This window comes from Periplaneta americana, chromosome 11 (genome assembly GCF_040183065.1).
Source record: "Periplaneta americana isolate PAMFEO1 chromosome 11, P.americana_PAMFEO1_priV1, whole genome shotgun sequence".
In the NCBI taxonomy this organism is placed as follows: domain Eukaryota; kingdom Metazoa; phylum Arthropoda; class Insecta; order Blattodea; family Blattidae; genus Periplaneta; species Periplaneta americana.
The window spans coordinates 27043938-27060611 of record NC_091127.1 but is presented as its reverse complement, the minus strand read 5'-3'; the positions used below and the strand labels follow the sequence as shown (position 1 = coordinate 27060611).

Here is a 16674-nt window from a genome sequence, read left to right as displayed (position 1 = left end):
TTTTTTTGCACGATAGTGTGTTTTTTCGTCGTTATAGCAAACGGCCGTCACGATTGAAAGTTGATTTTACGGAATTCAGAGGTGCCAACCTAGATAAGTATGTTGAAATATTACAAATAACTGCTCTAGAATTGTAATGAAAATCACTGCCTTCTATGTATGCTACATGTAAAATTCATACGCAAAAGACAGTGTTAATTAATATACATTATACGCAGCAAATCACTGCATTTGAAATGTACTGAACTTTATTTAAACATATTATAAATTTATTAATTTGTCCTACAGAATAATATCTGTAATATTGGCAATTAATATTTGAGGAGAAAAATTCGCTCCGGCGCCGGGGATCGAACCCGGGTCCTTGGTTCTACGTACCAAGCGCTCCTGTTGTCAATATTACAGATATTATTCTGTAGGACAAATTAATAAATCTATAATATTCTCATAGCTGCAGTGCATATATTTGTACAGATTACTGTGCACGTAACTGCGGAATCCCGGCCAAACAAGTCACTCAGCTGAGTGCGCTCCTAGTATAATGGCAGTTGACATTGGACATATAAGTCAACATATATGCCTAACTTGGAGTCAGGCCACAAAGGGAAACATTGAAGGATGAGGGTTCAGTCCGGTGCTGTGGATTGAATTCGGCGTAGCTCAGTGGTCAGAGCGCTTGGTACGTAGAACCAAGGACCCGGGTTCGATCCCCGGCCCCGGAGCGAATTTTTCTCCTCAAATATTAATTTATTTAAACAAGTCAAACTACACTTAACAAAAAGAAATAAAAATTATTCAAATTGAACACGAAATATTACAAGTACCTGAATAATTTTTACTACTTCACATTGAAGTTGACAGTGAAGTTCGTACGTTGGCCAGACTGCTAACCTTCAGTCAGCTGTTCTAGTGTAATGTACGTACTGTATACTAAGATTTTTTAAAATATTATTTTCAAAATATACTGTCGTGCAAAAAATGCTGTACGATACACGTTTGTGAAGTGCATTACAAAACCTCGGAAATTGAAAAAGTCGCTCTGCTCGGTTTTTTTTTTTCAAATTTTCTTTGATTTTGTAAAAAGTACTTCCCAACCTTGTATTGTAATATACTATTATTTAATTTCGTTTTATCATAAATATATTTAAAATGTAAACCAACAGATTAGTTTTAAACACTGATCAAGTTTGCAGTATTGCTGCATGAAAAATATACGGCTCGCTAGGAAGTACTGCTCCCCGCCTCTGAGGCCCTTAAAATACCTAGATCTCGTATGTGGTACAGATATTAGTTAAGTAAATACAGGAAGATTGTGAACACATATCACAAACCCTTTGAATTACCACATAAGCAGTAAAGTAAGGCATATTAAATATGTTTGATCTAAATATATTTATTTCACAGATAGATTTATGTGCTTTGAACATATATGGTTGTAATGTCAAACAGAAGGCTTGTATGACTTGTGGAGTACAACAGCCAAATTGTCGTACGTTCCCTTGATCTGTCACTGCATAGTTTGAAGCATTTGTAGTGTACTGGTTGTTTCTAACATGAAAGAATGTTATCCTTTGTCTAGGGCATTCTGGTACGCTTCACTGGTTTGCATACATCGGAAATGAAGCAGATTCCCTTCAAAATGAAACAGTTAGCCCAGGTAAAAGGCATGGTCGGACAGTAGTGGCCTTGCAGATCAGAAAGTCTTGCCATTGAATTTACTGGGCTGCATGTAGCATCTTACATGTGTTGATGATTGATGTCATGTGTAGGATTGAGGTACAAGTGTAATGCACGAATTAAGTTTTACTTGATTTGTAAGATTGTATTAGTTATGAATGCAAGTAACTTTGTGTGTCTTAAGTAGGTTAATTTTTGTGACTTAACAATATTATTTTGCTTATGCGTGAACACATAAGTTGCAGTGAGTTCGCCTGTGAGGTAATTTTTTGTTGTGGGAGGTTTTCCATGTTCAGTATACTAAATATTTGCAATCATTTACGTCTGATAGTTATACGAGTATAGAATCTGTTATAAATGGCACTAGAAATGTTGTACCCCTACCGTAAAACGGGGTAAATAGGAACACTGGGGTGAATAGGGACGAATTTGTACTATTTATTTCTTTTTGTCAAAGAATAAATATAATAATAAGAGTGTTTATTTGTTCATTCGTTATAAATAAAAACATAAATACACTTGGGCCCAGTTTCACCAACCCTTGTTAAATATATTTAACATGTCGTTAAGGCATTTTAACAGTAAACTTAACGGAAGAGATGTTTCATCAACTGTTGTTACTGCTAACGTCATGTTAAACCCACTGTTAAATTAACATAGCATACTCCCGCAATTAAATCCTTAACGTTCTGTTACAGCGTGTATCATGGCTGCCAGAGAACATATGTTACACACTGCATTATTATATCGAGATATATTTGCAGTGAAAACAATTAGCTGCAATCACTACTTCAGCATTTTTAATTATTCAGAATAGATATGTTCATAAATACTAAAATGTTTCATATTAATATTAGCACTGCATCCACAGTCAAGAGAAGATATGTGCTTATTCCCGTAAACATTTCTGTGATTATTATTTCGTATTAATACTCAGATATAATTGCAGATTTTCAAAACGATATTTCTTTCTTTCATTGATTTAACAGTTCACATGTAATTATGACCAATGCCGTGTGAAGATATATAAGATATGAAAGTAATGTTAGCGCTTACCATTGTAATATTCAGCATCACAATTATTTTCATTTTCTCTTCGTTCTATTTGATCCTGGATAATTGAAAGAATCTTCGTACAAATATCAACTTTGTGAGTGAAAGTGTGGTACTTTCAGTTTTCAAATATTCCACTGTATCTTGTGCATGACCTGTTATAGCATTTCTTTTAATATTCTCATAACATTGATTTGTTTCATAGTTTGCGTTTTCACGTCCAAATGGCAATTGAAAATATTGGGTTAAAGACACCCATGCTTGTTCCTTTTAACTAATGAAAGTTCCATCACTACGTTTGAGTTCAATTACATTCATATAATTGTTAGATCTACTCAAGTAATTATATTTCTCATAGATGCGGTAAAATTACTGCTCCGTACACTTTCTTTTTCTCGATTTCCGTTGTAATTATGTTAGTCTCCAATACTTCCATAATGTAAAAAAATACAATTCTCCGCTAAAACAAATGACTACACCAACTAAAGGCACATTCAGTAAACTTTCATACAATCATTGCTTCTTTGATTACTGCTACATTACTCTTAACATCATGTTACCTAACCAAAGTACCTCAAATGGTTGGTGAAACACTATTACACTAACAGGATGTTAATTTTTAACAACACGTTAGTTAACATGCTGTTAGCGTTATTTTAACGAAGTCTGGTGAAGCTGGGCCTTATTGCTACATTTACTCTTTGTCATAAAGAAATAAAAAAATAGTCAAAATTTGTCCCTATTTACCCCATTTTACGGTACTTAAAATCTTTCTTCTCAAAATGAAAACAAAAAAGGAAGAAACTTCAATTTCTGCTTGAAGTTGTGTCACAATATGATCTTGTTGCAGAGAAATTGACAAAACTAGGATAAACAAACTTGCTAAAACAAAATTGAAAGACACAAGTGCAATTACCTCGTTGACAAACAAACTGTAGTTTAGCATGAAGGTTATGTATTCATTTTCTTGTGGTTTTTCTGCTGTAAATTATTTTTATATATATTTTGCTACTTGTAAACTTCCTTATTTGGTTTTACTCTGGTGTTGCTTCTTCTAATTTAAATAAAACGAAAAAACTGTTGCGTAATTTTAATACAGGACTACACCGAAAAGCAGCAGTTTATAACTTGTGGAATTTTGGAGATCTCAGCCGGAAGATCGCCTGTTCGACTGCCAACTGAAACAGGACTCGATTTTATTGTGTGAACAATAACATTGTTTCTAGCTGAAGACATTTGGTAGGCTTACTCTACATATGAAGAATTGGATTTTACCATCAGCATGGAGCGTGCGTAACGTATTACTAACTTGTGAGCGTGTGTTTGGCCACAGTAACATAACTTATCTTTTATTGTGTTGAATTGGTTCAATGTATACTGCATTGAGAGCAGATTAAGTAAATACACAAGCTTTCTTTGAAGATCGCTTGTTACCTGTACATGGTGGGAAGTTAATGTACTAAATCTGCAATGTTCCCTTTGTTTTAACTTGCCAGATTCAAACTTGTTAGACCATGGCGCCGAGTCTGATGAAGGCGAATATGACGGGACTCTGCCAATAGACTTCATTACAGATCCAGGTAGCTAGGATAAAATCACTGCATCTTCTCACAGCCGTTGCTGTAGCTTTTCTTTTCGCCTTCCAGTGTTGAGGTTATCCTCAAGTAACAGCAAACACCAATCTAGTGATTAGCTTATTATTTTTCCTGTTTCTTTTGAATGCTTTTATTTGTTTTCGTTTTTCCTTTTCTTTTATATTCATAGTCTGATGCTGTAGTGCATAGTTGTGCTGTCCACTGATGGAGTTTGTCACACTCTCTCCAAAAATCCTTTATTTACTTCTGCTTCTTTCATGTTACATTAACAGCACATTACTGCAAAGCAAGTGGAATAATTCAGTAGCTCGTAGAAGATAATTTGAAGAATCTAAAGAGTCGATTCAGTAAAACCTAAAGAGCTTGACACGTTCGTCCCTAGCATTTCATTGCATCCTTCTTTCCTCCTATTGTTTTGACATTTTATTACTTTTTTATACAGGGTGATTCAGACCACCCGTAACAGTAATTTATTTCGGAAACTGGTGCATGAAAATTTCCTAGACAAAAATATTTATAACTAAAGCACATGTGAACTTTCACTTGAGCTTGATTTCATCAATCAGCTCTGACAGGAAGTAGGGTCAGTGGCGTATCACTTTAAAATTTCAAATGGGAGTCGGGGTCAAAAAGGGTACCATTTGATAGAGCTTTTTAAAACAAACAACTTTCATAGGAAACGTTTTTATTAATTCCTAATCTTTCGATGAGAAAACGTACGAAAAGGCAACGGGTGATTCGGATCACCCGTATGTCATTAGTTTCGGAAACTAGTGCATGAAAATTTTCGAGGCAAAAATATTTATAACTAAACTACATGTGAACTTTCACTAGAACTGCTCTAACAGGAAGTAGGGTCAGTGGCGTATCATTTGTAAATTTCAAATGAGAGTCGGGTCAAATAGGGTACCATTTGATAGAGCTTTTTAAAACAAACAACTTTCATAGGAAACGTATTTATTAATTCCTAATCTTTCGATGAGAAAACGTACGAAAAGGCAACGGGTGATTCGGATCACCCGTATGTCATTAATTTCGGAAACTAGTGCATGAAAATTTTCGAGGCAAAAATATTTATAACTAAACTACATGTGAACTTTCACTAGAACTGCTCTAACAGGAAGTAGGGTCAGTGGCGTATCATTTGTAAATTTCAAATGAGAGTCGGGTCAAATAGGGTACCATTTGATAGAGCTTTTTAAAACAAACAACTTTCATAGGAAACGTATTTATTAATTCCTAATCTTTCGATGAGAAAACGTACGAAAAGGCAACGGGTGATTCGGATCACCCGTATGTCATTAATTTCGGAAACTAGTGCATGAAAATTTTCGAGGAAAAAATATTTATAACTAAACTACATGTGAACTTTCACTAGAACTGCTCTAACAGGAAGTAGGGTCAGTGGCGTATCATTTGTAAATTTCAAATGAGAGACGGGTCAAATAGGGTACCATTTGATAGAGCTTTTCAAAAGAAACAACTTTCATAGGAAACGTTTTTATTAATTCCTACTCTGCCAGTCACTTGACCACGCCGAAGTGTTACAGAAGTGTGAAAATTATTAGAATAATCTTAATTTTAAAGGGTTTTTTAATAGTTCCTTCACAAATATTCATTGAATTGATGAATATTGGTATATAATATTACTATACTGATGTAGGATATATTTACTACTAACAATGCCGGAAAGCATTGTTGTACATTGGTATTTTTCTTATTTTACAATTGTTATGGGAATTCAGAAATTATTATATTATGTTGGCGGAATTGGAAACATAAAAAATTAATTAAGAAATGCTTTAAACAAATTGTTCTTTGCGTTTACATTGTTGTGAAGGTTCAAATGAACGTATACATCTGTTTTGTGCATATAATTTTTTATGTTTCCAATTCCGCCAACATAATATAATAATTTCTGAATTCCCATAACAATTGTGAAATAAGAAAAATACCAATGTACAACAATGCTTTCCGGCATTGTTAGTAGTAAATATATCCTACATCAGTATAGTAATATATATCAATATTCATCAATTCAATGAATATTTGTGGAGGAACTATTAAAAAACCTTTAAAATTAAGATTATTCTAATAATTTTCACACCTCTGTAGGAGTCACTGACAGTGTTAGAAGAAGAGTACAGGTGTGTGCTGCTCAGAACGGCAGATAGTTTGAAAATTTATAAAAAAAAAATAATGGAATTGTCAAGCCTTTCAGTAACATGTGAACATTAATTGTCTTGTTTACATTTTCGTCTTGTAATATTTCTCAATATTGTTGACATTGTCTTTTTGCACGTTTTCTCATTGAAAGAATAGGAATTGATAAAAACGTTTCCTATGAAAGTTGTTTGCTTTGAAGAGCTTTATCAAATGGTACCTTATTTGACCCCGACTTCCATTTGAAATTTTAAAGTGATACGCCACTGACCCTACTTCCTGTTAGAGCTGATTGATGAAATCAAGCTCAAGTGAAAGTTCACATGTGCTCTAGTTATAAATATTTTTGTCTCGAAAATTTTCATGCACTAGTTTCCGAAATAAATTACTGTCACGGGTGGTCTGAATCATCCTGTATTCTGTCTCATTTATAAAGAGTTTGGTTGTACGACTGCTTTAAAGGGAAGAGAGTTAAATAATGGATCAATGATGATAAGAGGTAAATATTTAACTTTTTCCACTGATGGAAAATATCAGGAAACTATTTTTTTCTGATATCACTCAGCGATGGAAGAAGTTTAATCTCGGCTTCTTCTTATCAGCTCAGGTTGTACTTTTTATGACATATCAATTCTGAAAAGATACCACTTTGTAAGTCACCAGTTCTGACTCGTCAAAATTGCATTTATTCCCTTCTAGTATTTTTCATAGGTTGAGACTTGCTTTAAAGACCTTATTTCATATGCATGATGTCTGGAGCATTTGTTCTCACAAAGACTTTATTTAACTTCAGAAAGTGTTCTCATTTGCAGTTGCATAGAAACACATTCTTGATTTGTATATGAAATTTACATTGATGAAGCTATCGTCAAAAAGTAAATACAATAGATTGAAGAATGGGTTCTTTGAACCAAGACAATGCAAATACTTTATAAATATCGTGGGTTAGAAAATATTCTGTTGGTGACATTTTCAACTCCCTCTCTGCTACAAAAGGCTAACGAAGAAGAATACGAGCTGATGGGGGGGAGAGGGTAATTAAAGAGTCTGAAGCTGTAGTGCATACACCGTGAATCGTCATAATTGGAAACGCACCGGAACCCTTTTGTCATTGCATCCATCTTGCGAGAGTACATTTTTGGTCAAGTGTAATTCGTAATTAGTTTGGTAAAAGAAATTGGTATTTTATTCTACTATCGACGTTAATCAAAGATATGCTAATGAGGCAATGAGATACTGAAAATAACAGAAGAAGCTAAAGTAGGCTACTTCGAAAAAAAAACTGTATAATTGCGAGGGTCATACTGAAAGTCATGAGCAACACGTTGTTATAAATCTTAATTTTTATTTTTTAGACAAACCAGGTACATCATCTTATCTACAGACATAGTCTCCATTTCCCCCCCCCCCCGTTCTGTAAGTTTGAAAATTCCCCTGCTGTAGAAGTCCGTTTCATCTTCCCGAAGACACTGACGCTCTGCTTTCCGGATGTCTTCCAGCGTCTCGTAGCGTTGCCCTCGCAGCTGCTCCTTTACAGAACCGAAAAGATGGTAGTCGGAGGGTGCCAAGTCAGGACTGTAGAGATATTGCGGAAGAGTTTCCCACCCAAATGTTCTGATTTTCTCCACGGTGACACGATCAGTTTGAGGCTACGCGTTATCGTGTTGCAGGATTATCTTCTTTCCAGGGCGTTTCTCGCGCAATGCACAACGGAGCTTCAAAACTGACTGAATATAGCGGACAGCATTTATGGTAAGATGATAGTCGGAGGGTGCTAAATCGGGACTGTAGGGAGATTGCGGAAGAGTTTCCCACCCAAATGTTCTGATTTTCTCGACAGTGACACCATCAGTGTGAGGCCACGCGTTATCTTCTTTCCAGGTCGTTTCTCGCGCAATGCACGACAGAGCTTCAAAACTGTCTGAATACAGCGGACAGCATTTATGGTCTGTTATTCAACCAAAATTCATCCCAGTACTCATCAACTCTTTCCTTGTTGCGTTCCGCTACGAGGCTCATCTTGGACGCTCGTGTTCCCATCTTCGAAATGTTTCACCCATCTCCTAACACTGCTGGCGCCCATGCACACATCTCCGTATGCACGCTGAAGTCGGAGGCGAATTTCAGCAGCAGATCTTTCTACTTTAACAAGGAATTTAATGACGGCACACTGTCGAAACGAACCATCGCTGTCGACTATTTTGCAACCATTGCTTGTGGTCACATGATAGAATTTAATGACGTCACAATATCGCAATACATAGTGTAAAGTCTGTAGATTATGATCATATAATCGTTTTTGTTACATTGTTGAAATTTAAATTATAGCAATGTGTTGCTCTTGACTTTCAGTACGACCCTATGTACTTCGTTCATCACAAATCTCACAGGATATGCCAGAGATCGAAACCCAAATTCTTTTCTTGAGAAATCAGCCGACTAATCTATATCCGAGTCTGAAAATGTTTATTCAAGATTCATGTAATAGCATTGTACCAGATATTCTAATTATATTATTGTCTGGTAGATACTGAAATGGTTGAAGTAAAGCACAAATTCCAGCAAAAATCAGGCAGTGGAGGCTTTGAAGTTGAGTCATGGAGGAACTCCGTTATAAAAAGTCGAAATATCGAATGAAAACGTTAACATTTTAGAATGGTGTATCATAATGGCAATATGAATTTCTTCATCATTAGGGACATAGACTACACTGCTCCACCGATTTAGTAGAATGCGTTTGAGTCTAAAGAAAGCAGCAAAACAGTACAACATGGTCTGTTGTGACGAGAATCCAAGCCCCCGCATAGCGGAAAGGCATAATGTCACAAACACGTTCACGTCTGAGTATTTCTGACAAAGTAAATATTATTCAACGCCTTGAAAACGGCATAGATGTTAAGGATATTCTGGAGAGAGTAAGGTAAAATTTATTTATTTTTATTTTTTCTAATACAGAACTAATCAACCTTGTTTTCAAAATTTAGCTTTTACAGAATCTGTAAAATTGCCTGCAAACAATGAGACTGTAAGAACTGCACTACTTTTGTTTTACCCTCATTCATTTTTGTTATTGTACCTATTTTAGAAGAGAATTATCGACAAGAAGGTTGGTTGCATTCAAAAAGTATTATTTATTCAAACTATCTTAAATAATAAGAATCAATTGATTGCAATCAATTATGGTTTATAAGATTTTTAAATTTATTATATATATATTTTTTTTTATTTTGGTGTAATAGATAACGCGCCAGACCTCAGGCCAAAAGATAGTACATTCAAGTCCCACCGTGATAGTTTTTTTTTTTTTTTAATTTCAATACTTTAATCAGTGGCGTACTGGTCCAAAAATATTTCACGCCATTACGTGCAAGTTTATACTCGCAGATCCATAGTTCCCTATCTCAAAATACTTACTTAGGACCCCTATACAATCAGTTTAATTTCTTCGCTTGAATTCTGAAACACCCTGTATAATTCATAGAAATGTAATGGATGTAATAATAATAATAATAATAATAATAATAATAATAATGATTTATTTTAGCTGGCAGAGTTAAGGCCGTAAGGCCTTCTCTTCCACTCAACCAGCAGAAAGTGTATATACAAATGCATGAACTTACAAAGAATTCAACAATTTGATTTAGATGAGAGTTACATGTATACAAGAGTTATTTATGAATTAAACAACAAAATACTATGAACTATTAATTAAACACTGAAATAAACTGTGTAGCAGAATTAAACTAAAATACATAGAATGTTAATATATTTCAAATGATATTAGATAATAGAAAGAGATTATTATGAGACAATTTTGAAAATACAGCACAATCAGGATGATGTCTAAAGAAAAAAGCAACAGTGTAGTCAGTAATATTTTAAATCAGTATGATTGGAGTGAAATGCTAATAAGGTTATCTTTTAAGCTGTTCTTAAAGGTGTTTGTTGTCTTGCAGCCCCTAATACTTTGTGACAAGGAATTCCAATGACGCGAGGTGGATATTGTAAAAGATGAGGAATAACAAGATGTTCTATGAAGAGGTATATTTAGCGTGCCACAGATAAGTGATCTGGTATTTACGTCGTGGTTAGAATATAGATAAGAGAAACGAGACGAAAGGTAATTTGGTGTTGAGGTGTGCAGAATTCGAAAGAGTAAAGACAAAGAGTGTAAAGTTCTGCGTTCTTTAAGTCGGAGCCACGAGAGACTTGCGAAGGACGGTGATATATGATCATATCGTCGGATGTTGCACACGTATTTGACGCACATATTCTGAGCTCGCTGTAACTTGACTGACAGTACAGTGGCTCCCATAAATATTCGGTTCGTGATTGATTTTACAGTATTTTGCTATTGTTGTTTTGTTCTGTGTTCAAGCGAACCTGCATTTCCTTGCAAATACATTATTTAAACACTTTGTACATAACGTTAAATAATTTACATCGAAAGTTTAATATTCACGAAGTAATAACAAATAATCGGCAAATACCATCAAAGTTCACTCTCTTTAATATTCGGTTTTGATTTCTTTGCTTTCAATCTAATGCACGTTTTCCGTTGACATCATTGTAGGGTTCAGTAGCGAACGTGCAATCATTCTGTCTACACGTTGTGCACAACCCTGGCGAGGTTGGATTAGTCTACAGGTCGTCAAATCGGTCGCAAAGGAAACAACACAACTTTTGTGATCTATCATGACGAAGAGGGGCTAAAATACACAAAAATAGCCAAAATATTAGTGTGGATAAGAATACAGTTGGGGATATAGTGGGAAGAGACAGAAACGAAGGCAGAATCGAGTCCATACCACAGAAAGGGCAGCCAAAAAAATTAACTGAACGAGAAGACCATTCCATCCTGAAGAAAATAAAAGAAAATCTTCGACTAAATGCAACGAAACTTGCAGCATGTGTTCTTGAGGAGTTTAGCAAGCAGGTAGGTGCCGAAATAATTCGAAGAGATTTGAGGAAAGAGTGGTTTAATGGGAGAGTATGTAGGACAAAACCTTACGTAAATGAAATAAATAAAAGGATGCGGCTTCAGTTCGCAAGGGAACATGTCCACAAAGAGGAAAACTGGTGGGACGTTGTGATGTTTGCTGATGAAAGCAAATTTAACGTCTTCGGGTCGAATGGACAACAGTACGTGTGGTATAAGAAAAATGAAGATCTCGGAAAAAAAGAATCTGTTGCGAACAATGAAACACGGTGTGGGCAACGTCATGGTATGGAATTGTATGGCTGCAGGTGGAGTTGGTGAACTTGTTTTCGTAGAAAAAGAATGGATCAGCATGTGTATTTGGACATTATTAGAAATAATTTAAAATGAAATGGAGAGAGCTAGGGATTAAAGATAGTTTCAAGTACTATCAGGACAATGATCCTAAACACACAGCTGTAAAAGTGCATTTATGGCTTCTATACAACTGTCCGAACCCCAGCACAATCACCGGATTTAAATCCGATTGAGATTCTGTGGAAGAACCTTAATCGCAATATCAGACAAATTTCTATCACTTCCAAGACAGAACTGAAACGGAGATTAACGGAAGAATGGAGGAAAATTAGTCCCCAATTTACTATGAAGTTATCCAGGAGCATGCCAAGGCGTTTGAGGGCTGTTTTGAGGCAAAAGGGGTGTTCAACAAAATACTGAATTGAACAAACCGAATATTAATGAGGCACTATGTTCTATCAGAAATAATGTAATAATTTTTATAATTTTTTATTATGCAACAGAGAAGATGTTTTTCATTTTGTTGTAATTCTATGTAATTTTGCGGAGAGTATAATTTTAAGTTTATTATAGTGCACATTTTTACTTTCACTAATTTTTTTGAAAATAACTAGTGTATTTATTTTAATCTTACATGCCAGTCAAACCGAATATTAATGGGAGCCACTGTATATTGCAACTCAGATAGTGAAATTAAACTTTTTGGAAGAAGTGGAAAAAAAAGTTTAAAATATTTCCACAGCATGGACGAAACTTCAAAAACTAGCCTCCGCCATTAACAGCCAGTAATCGCTGATTTTTCGTGATCTATTCAGAGCATATGTTACAACAAATATTTTTTTATCGTCCAAACAAAATCTGAAATTAACCGTGATCTTAATTTTACAGCATACAATAATGAATCGACAAAATATTATAGTTAAATATACGAGAAAAGCAATAATGACTCGACAAAATATTATAGTTAAATATACGAGAAAAGCAATAATTACTCGACAAAATATTATAGTTAAATATACGAGAAAAGCAATAATGACTCGACAAAATATTATAGTTAAATATACGAGAAAAGCAATAATTACTCGACAAAATATTATAGTTAAATATACGAGAAAAGCAATAATGACTCGACAAAATATTATAGCTAAATATACGAGAAAAGCAATAATGACTCGACAAAATATTATAGTTAAATATATGAGAAAAACAATAAAGTCTCGATAAAATATTATAGTTAAATATACGAGAAAAGCAATAATTACTCGACAAAATATTATAGTTAAATATACGAGAAAAGCAATAATGACTCGACAAAATATTATAGTTAAATATACGAGAAAAGCAATAATTACTCGACAAAATATTATAGTTAAATATACGAGAAAAGCAATAATTACTCGACAAAATATTATAGTTAAATATACAAGAAAAGCAATAATGACTCGACAAAATATTATAGTTAAATATACGAGAAAAGCAATAATGACTCGACAAAATATTATAGTTAAATATATGAGAAAAACAATAATGTCTCGATAAAATATTATAGTTAAATATACGAGAAAAGCAATAATTACTCGACAAAATATTATAGTTAAATATACGAGAAAAGCAATAATGACTCGACAAAATATTATAGTTAAATATATGAGAAAAACAATAATATCTCGATAAAATATTATAGTTAAATATACGAGAAAAGCAATAATTACTCGACAAAATATTATAGTTAAATATACGAGAAAAGCAATAATGACTCGACAAAATATTATAGTTAAATATATGAGAAAAACAATAATGTCTCGATAAAATATTATAGTTAAATATACGAGAAAAGCAATAATGACTCGACAAAATATTATAGTTAAATATATGAGAAAAACAATAATGTCTCGATAAAATATTATAGTTAAATATACGAGAAAATCAATAATGACTCGACAAAATATTATAGTTAAATATATGAGAAAAACAATAATGTCTCGATAAAATATCATAGTTAAATATACGAGAAAAGCAATAATGACTCGACAAAATATTATAGTTAAATATACGAGAAAAGCAATAATGACTCGACAAAATATTATAGTTAAATATACGAGAAAAGCAATAATGACTCGATAAAATATTATAGTTAAATATACGAGAAAAGTGGAGTATTTTCTGATATGTAAATATGTAAATATTACAGACTGTTTCAGCATTATTCGATGACCTGTCTTATGGAGAGCTAAAATATGCAATCAATACAGTTTTTTTTTTTTTTTGACTGCAAAGAAGTAAAAGTAAGACACTATGATCACAAATGTACTCTTAAATTCAGCCTATTGCATTATCATTCCGTGCTTCGATTACATCATTTTATTTTCCATTTTTATTTGCATAACGGCTTTTTTGGGGTAGTTAGCAATGTGATTTGGAATAATGGTATATAGCTTTAACTGTGTATGTCTGCATAAGAAATGTATTACATAAAACTGTATTTATGTTAGCATACTCAATATTACTCTATATTTCATGGATTTTTATTGATCTAAAAATGAGCTCAGAATGAAATATAGATGTTTGATTATATATGAAAGTGATCTGAAGCTCTTTCAATGTCAACTAATGGCGATGATCTAATTTAATGTACTCTAATGTTACATTTAATGTACTATATTTATAAAAGCAGATAATGTAAAATAACGTAATTACATTGAAACATCTCGTATTCATTTGAAATAATTGATGGTACAGAACTCGAGAACTAGATTGTACTATATTGTATGCAGTATGACGTGTTCTTAGAGCAGTATCGAACAACTAAATCCAATATTCCTTTGTCCTGTGTCTGTCACTGAATTTGGATGTTTTGTACGAGTATGTATTGATTTTTCAATCATATTTGCTTCTTATGTGCTGTTTGCTTTACCGGTATTGTATGTACAAAAAAACCAATGTATTTGTATTGCACCGACAGAGTAATTGACTTATTAATAATTGTATTAGCATAAATGAATAGTAAGCTAATCTTTGTACATCGAAATGACCCTAACACATTACAATGTTTGTGTTAGTATTGTGTTGCAACTGCGTCGACTAAAGATGTGTAACATTCAGTATGCTAACATATTATAAGAAGATGCACTCCTTGTTTAAGGGACACCGGGACTGAGTTTTGAAACTTCTAAAGTTTTTTTATTAATTTCTTTCAAATTTGGCGGATTTGTTGTGTCTGTACGTTTAAATAACAGTACCAAATTTCATCAAGTTTCATTCATTAGTTCCTTAGATATTAGTTTTCACGTATTTTAATGATATTAAATTATGCGTAAATCCAAAACATCTCCGACGGCTTCAGAATTGTTTTTGCTTTTAAAAGTCTTCTGTGAAGGACTTATATTTCATGCTAAAGAAAATTGCGCATGGATTTTTAAATTTGAGAATCGGTTCATGAGATAAAAATGTTATTATAAATCGTAATTTTTGCTTGATAATTTTCTTTAATTTTTAGAAGATAATAAATTCATATAATGAAAAGTTTTCAATGAAGAGCTGATTCCATACACAGTTTTGTGTATTGCAATATACAGTAAGCCTACTGAGTATTCTTGCAAAGTTTCATGTAAATCGGAGCAAATGGAAGCAGCTAGGAATTTTATTATTGACCAAAAACGTAGTTTTGAGAAAACATAATTTTTAGTAGGTGTGGCATTTTAAAAATGGTCGCCATACTTTTAAAAGTAGAAGGCGGGAGCTAAATATAGGACAGAATGTTAAACAAATGAATAAGGTAATTATTTATGTAAAAAAATATTTGTTTTTATCATTTTGGCCAAAATTTCAGTCCTAGTGTCCCTTAAGTTAATTATTAAGTTGATAAAAAAATAGATGCAGCAATCTCCACCATTTTCTGTCAGAATATTTCCTCTGTTCTATCATTTTTAATTATTTCCTGTTTTGAAAGTTCAATAGAATTCAATTTTTTTTGTCATTTTGGCGTCATATTGAATTCATTATGATTCAGAAGTAATAGAGGAGTTATTTGTAATATAGTTAGTGAGTTGATGTAATATCTGTTAAGAAATCCAGTGTTAAAGAAGGATCAGTAAGAGACAATTAAAAAAGTATCATTTGTATATTTTATAAACATAGCTACTGCTAAACAATTATTTACTGTTCAGGAGGTTTGAGTATCAATTAACATTCATATTACATCTACATTGAATGTTTTATCTTACTTCATAAGATAGCAAGTGTTGTTCAGCCAATATTACATTACATATATGAAATGTTCAGTTATTCTTAATATAAAATTTAATTGATTAGAAATCTGCGATTCATAGCTGAGTTTCTTCTTGTAATTAATTTTTAACGTTTTAATTTCAGTGTATAAACGAGGGTCATTTCATAAATAACGCACAGGTTGGCAGAACTGTGAAGTGGATGACGCTACAGAAATGAAAGTTACATCAGTTGCAGTTAAAGGATTGAGGAAGAAGCACGTGTGTTCGTTTCATCCATAGCATACTCTGTGTTCAGGTAACGAGAGCTAGAAATGGAGTCTACATGTGTCTCGGGTACTGTGACGATTGAAGACCAAAGATTGAATCTTTACGTAGCAAACCCCCACCCGCAGAAATCCGCACTTCCACAGTGCTTTGAGTGGAGTTTGTGGTGAACTTACAGTGGACTGTAATACACTTTCTCATTGGGCTACTTGCTTTCGTGATGGTCCTGTCAGCAATTTTTCAATGTCCAGGCGTTTCTACTTCTGTTCAGAAGTCAAGCAGTGAGGGACCCATCGCGCAGAAATTTTTCTGTTCAAATTCTTTGTCAAAATACGGAATATTAAATTTGGTGAAATCCTCGTAGCTTCTGTAAGTTTCTCACACATGGCTCGACGATCTTCTTGAAGAGCATCCGTCACAAGTTTCACACTTTATTCATGTGTTGATATTTTCGGCC

The 16674-nt window shown here is 33.5% G+C and overlaps 1 protein-coding gene across 16 annotated transcripts in view; it reads left to right on the top strand.

The window, feature by feature from the left end:
* The window catches only part of LOC138708889 (ensconsin-like), a 674766-nt gene that overhangs the window by 561264 nt on the left and 96828 nt on the right, over positions 1-16674 (top strand). For 8 of the 16 annotated variants that reach the window (XM_069839179.1, XM_069839170.1, XM_069839181.1 and 5 more), the window contains 2 exons: positions 1580-1657; positions 4227-4310. The exons of 4 other annotated variants lie outside the window; for them this stretch is intronic. In XM_069839179.1, coding sequence (XP_069695280.1) covers positions 1580-1657; positions 4227-4310 — 162 coding nt within the window. The remainder of the gene's footprint in view (positions 1-1579; positions 1658-4226; positions 4311-16674) is intronic. 4 more of the 16 variants (XM_069839172.1, XM_069839174.1, XM_069839180.1 and 1 more) reach the window with 2 other exon arrangements.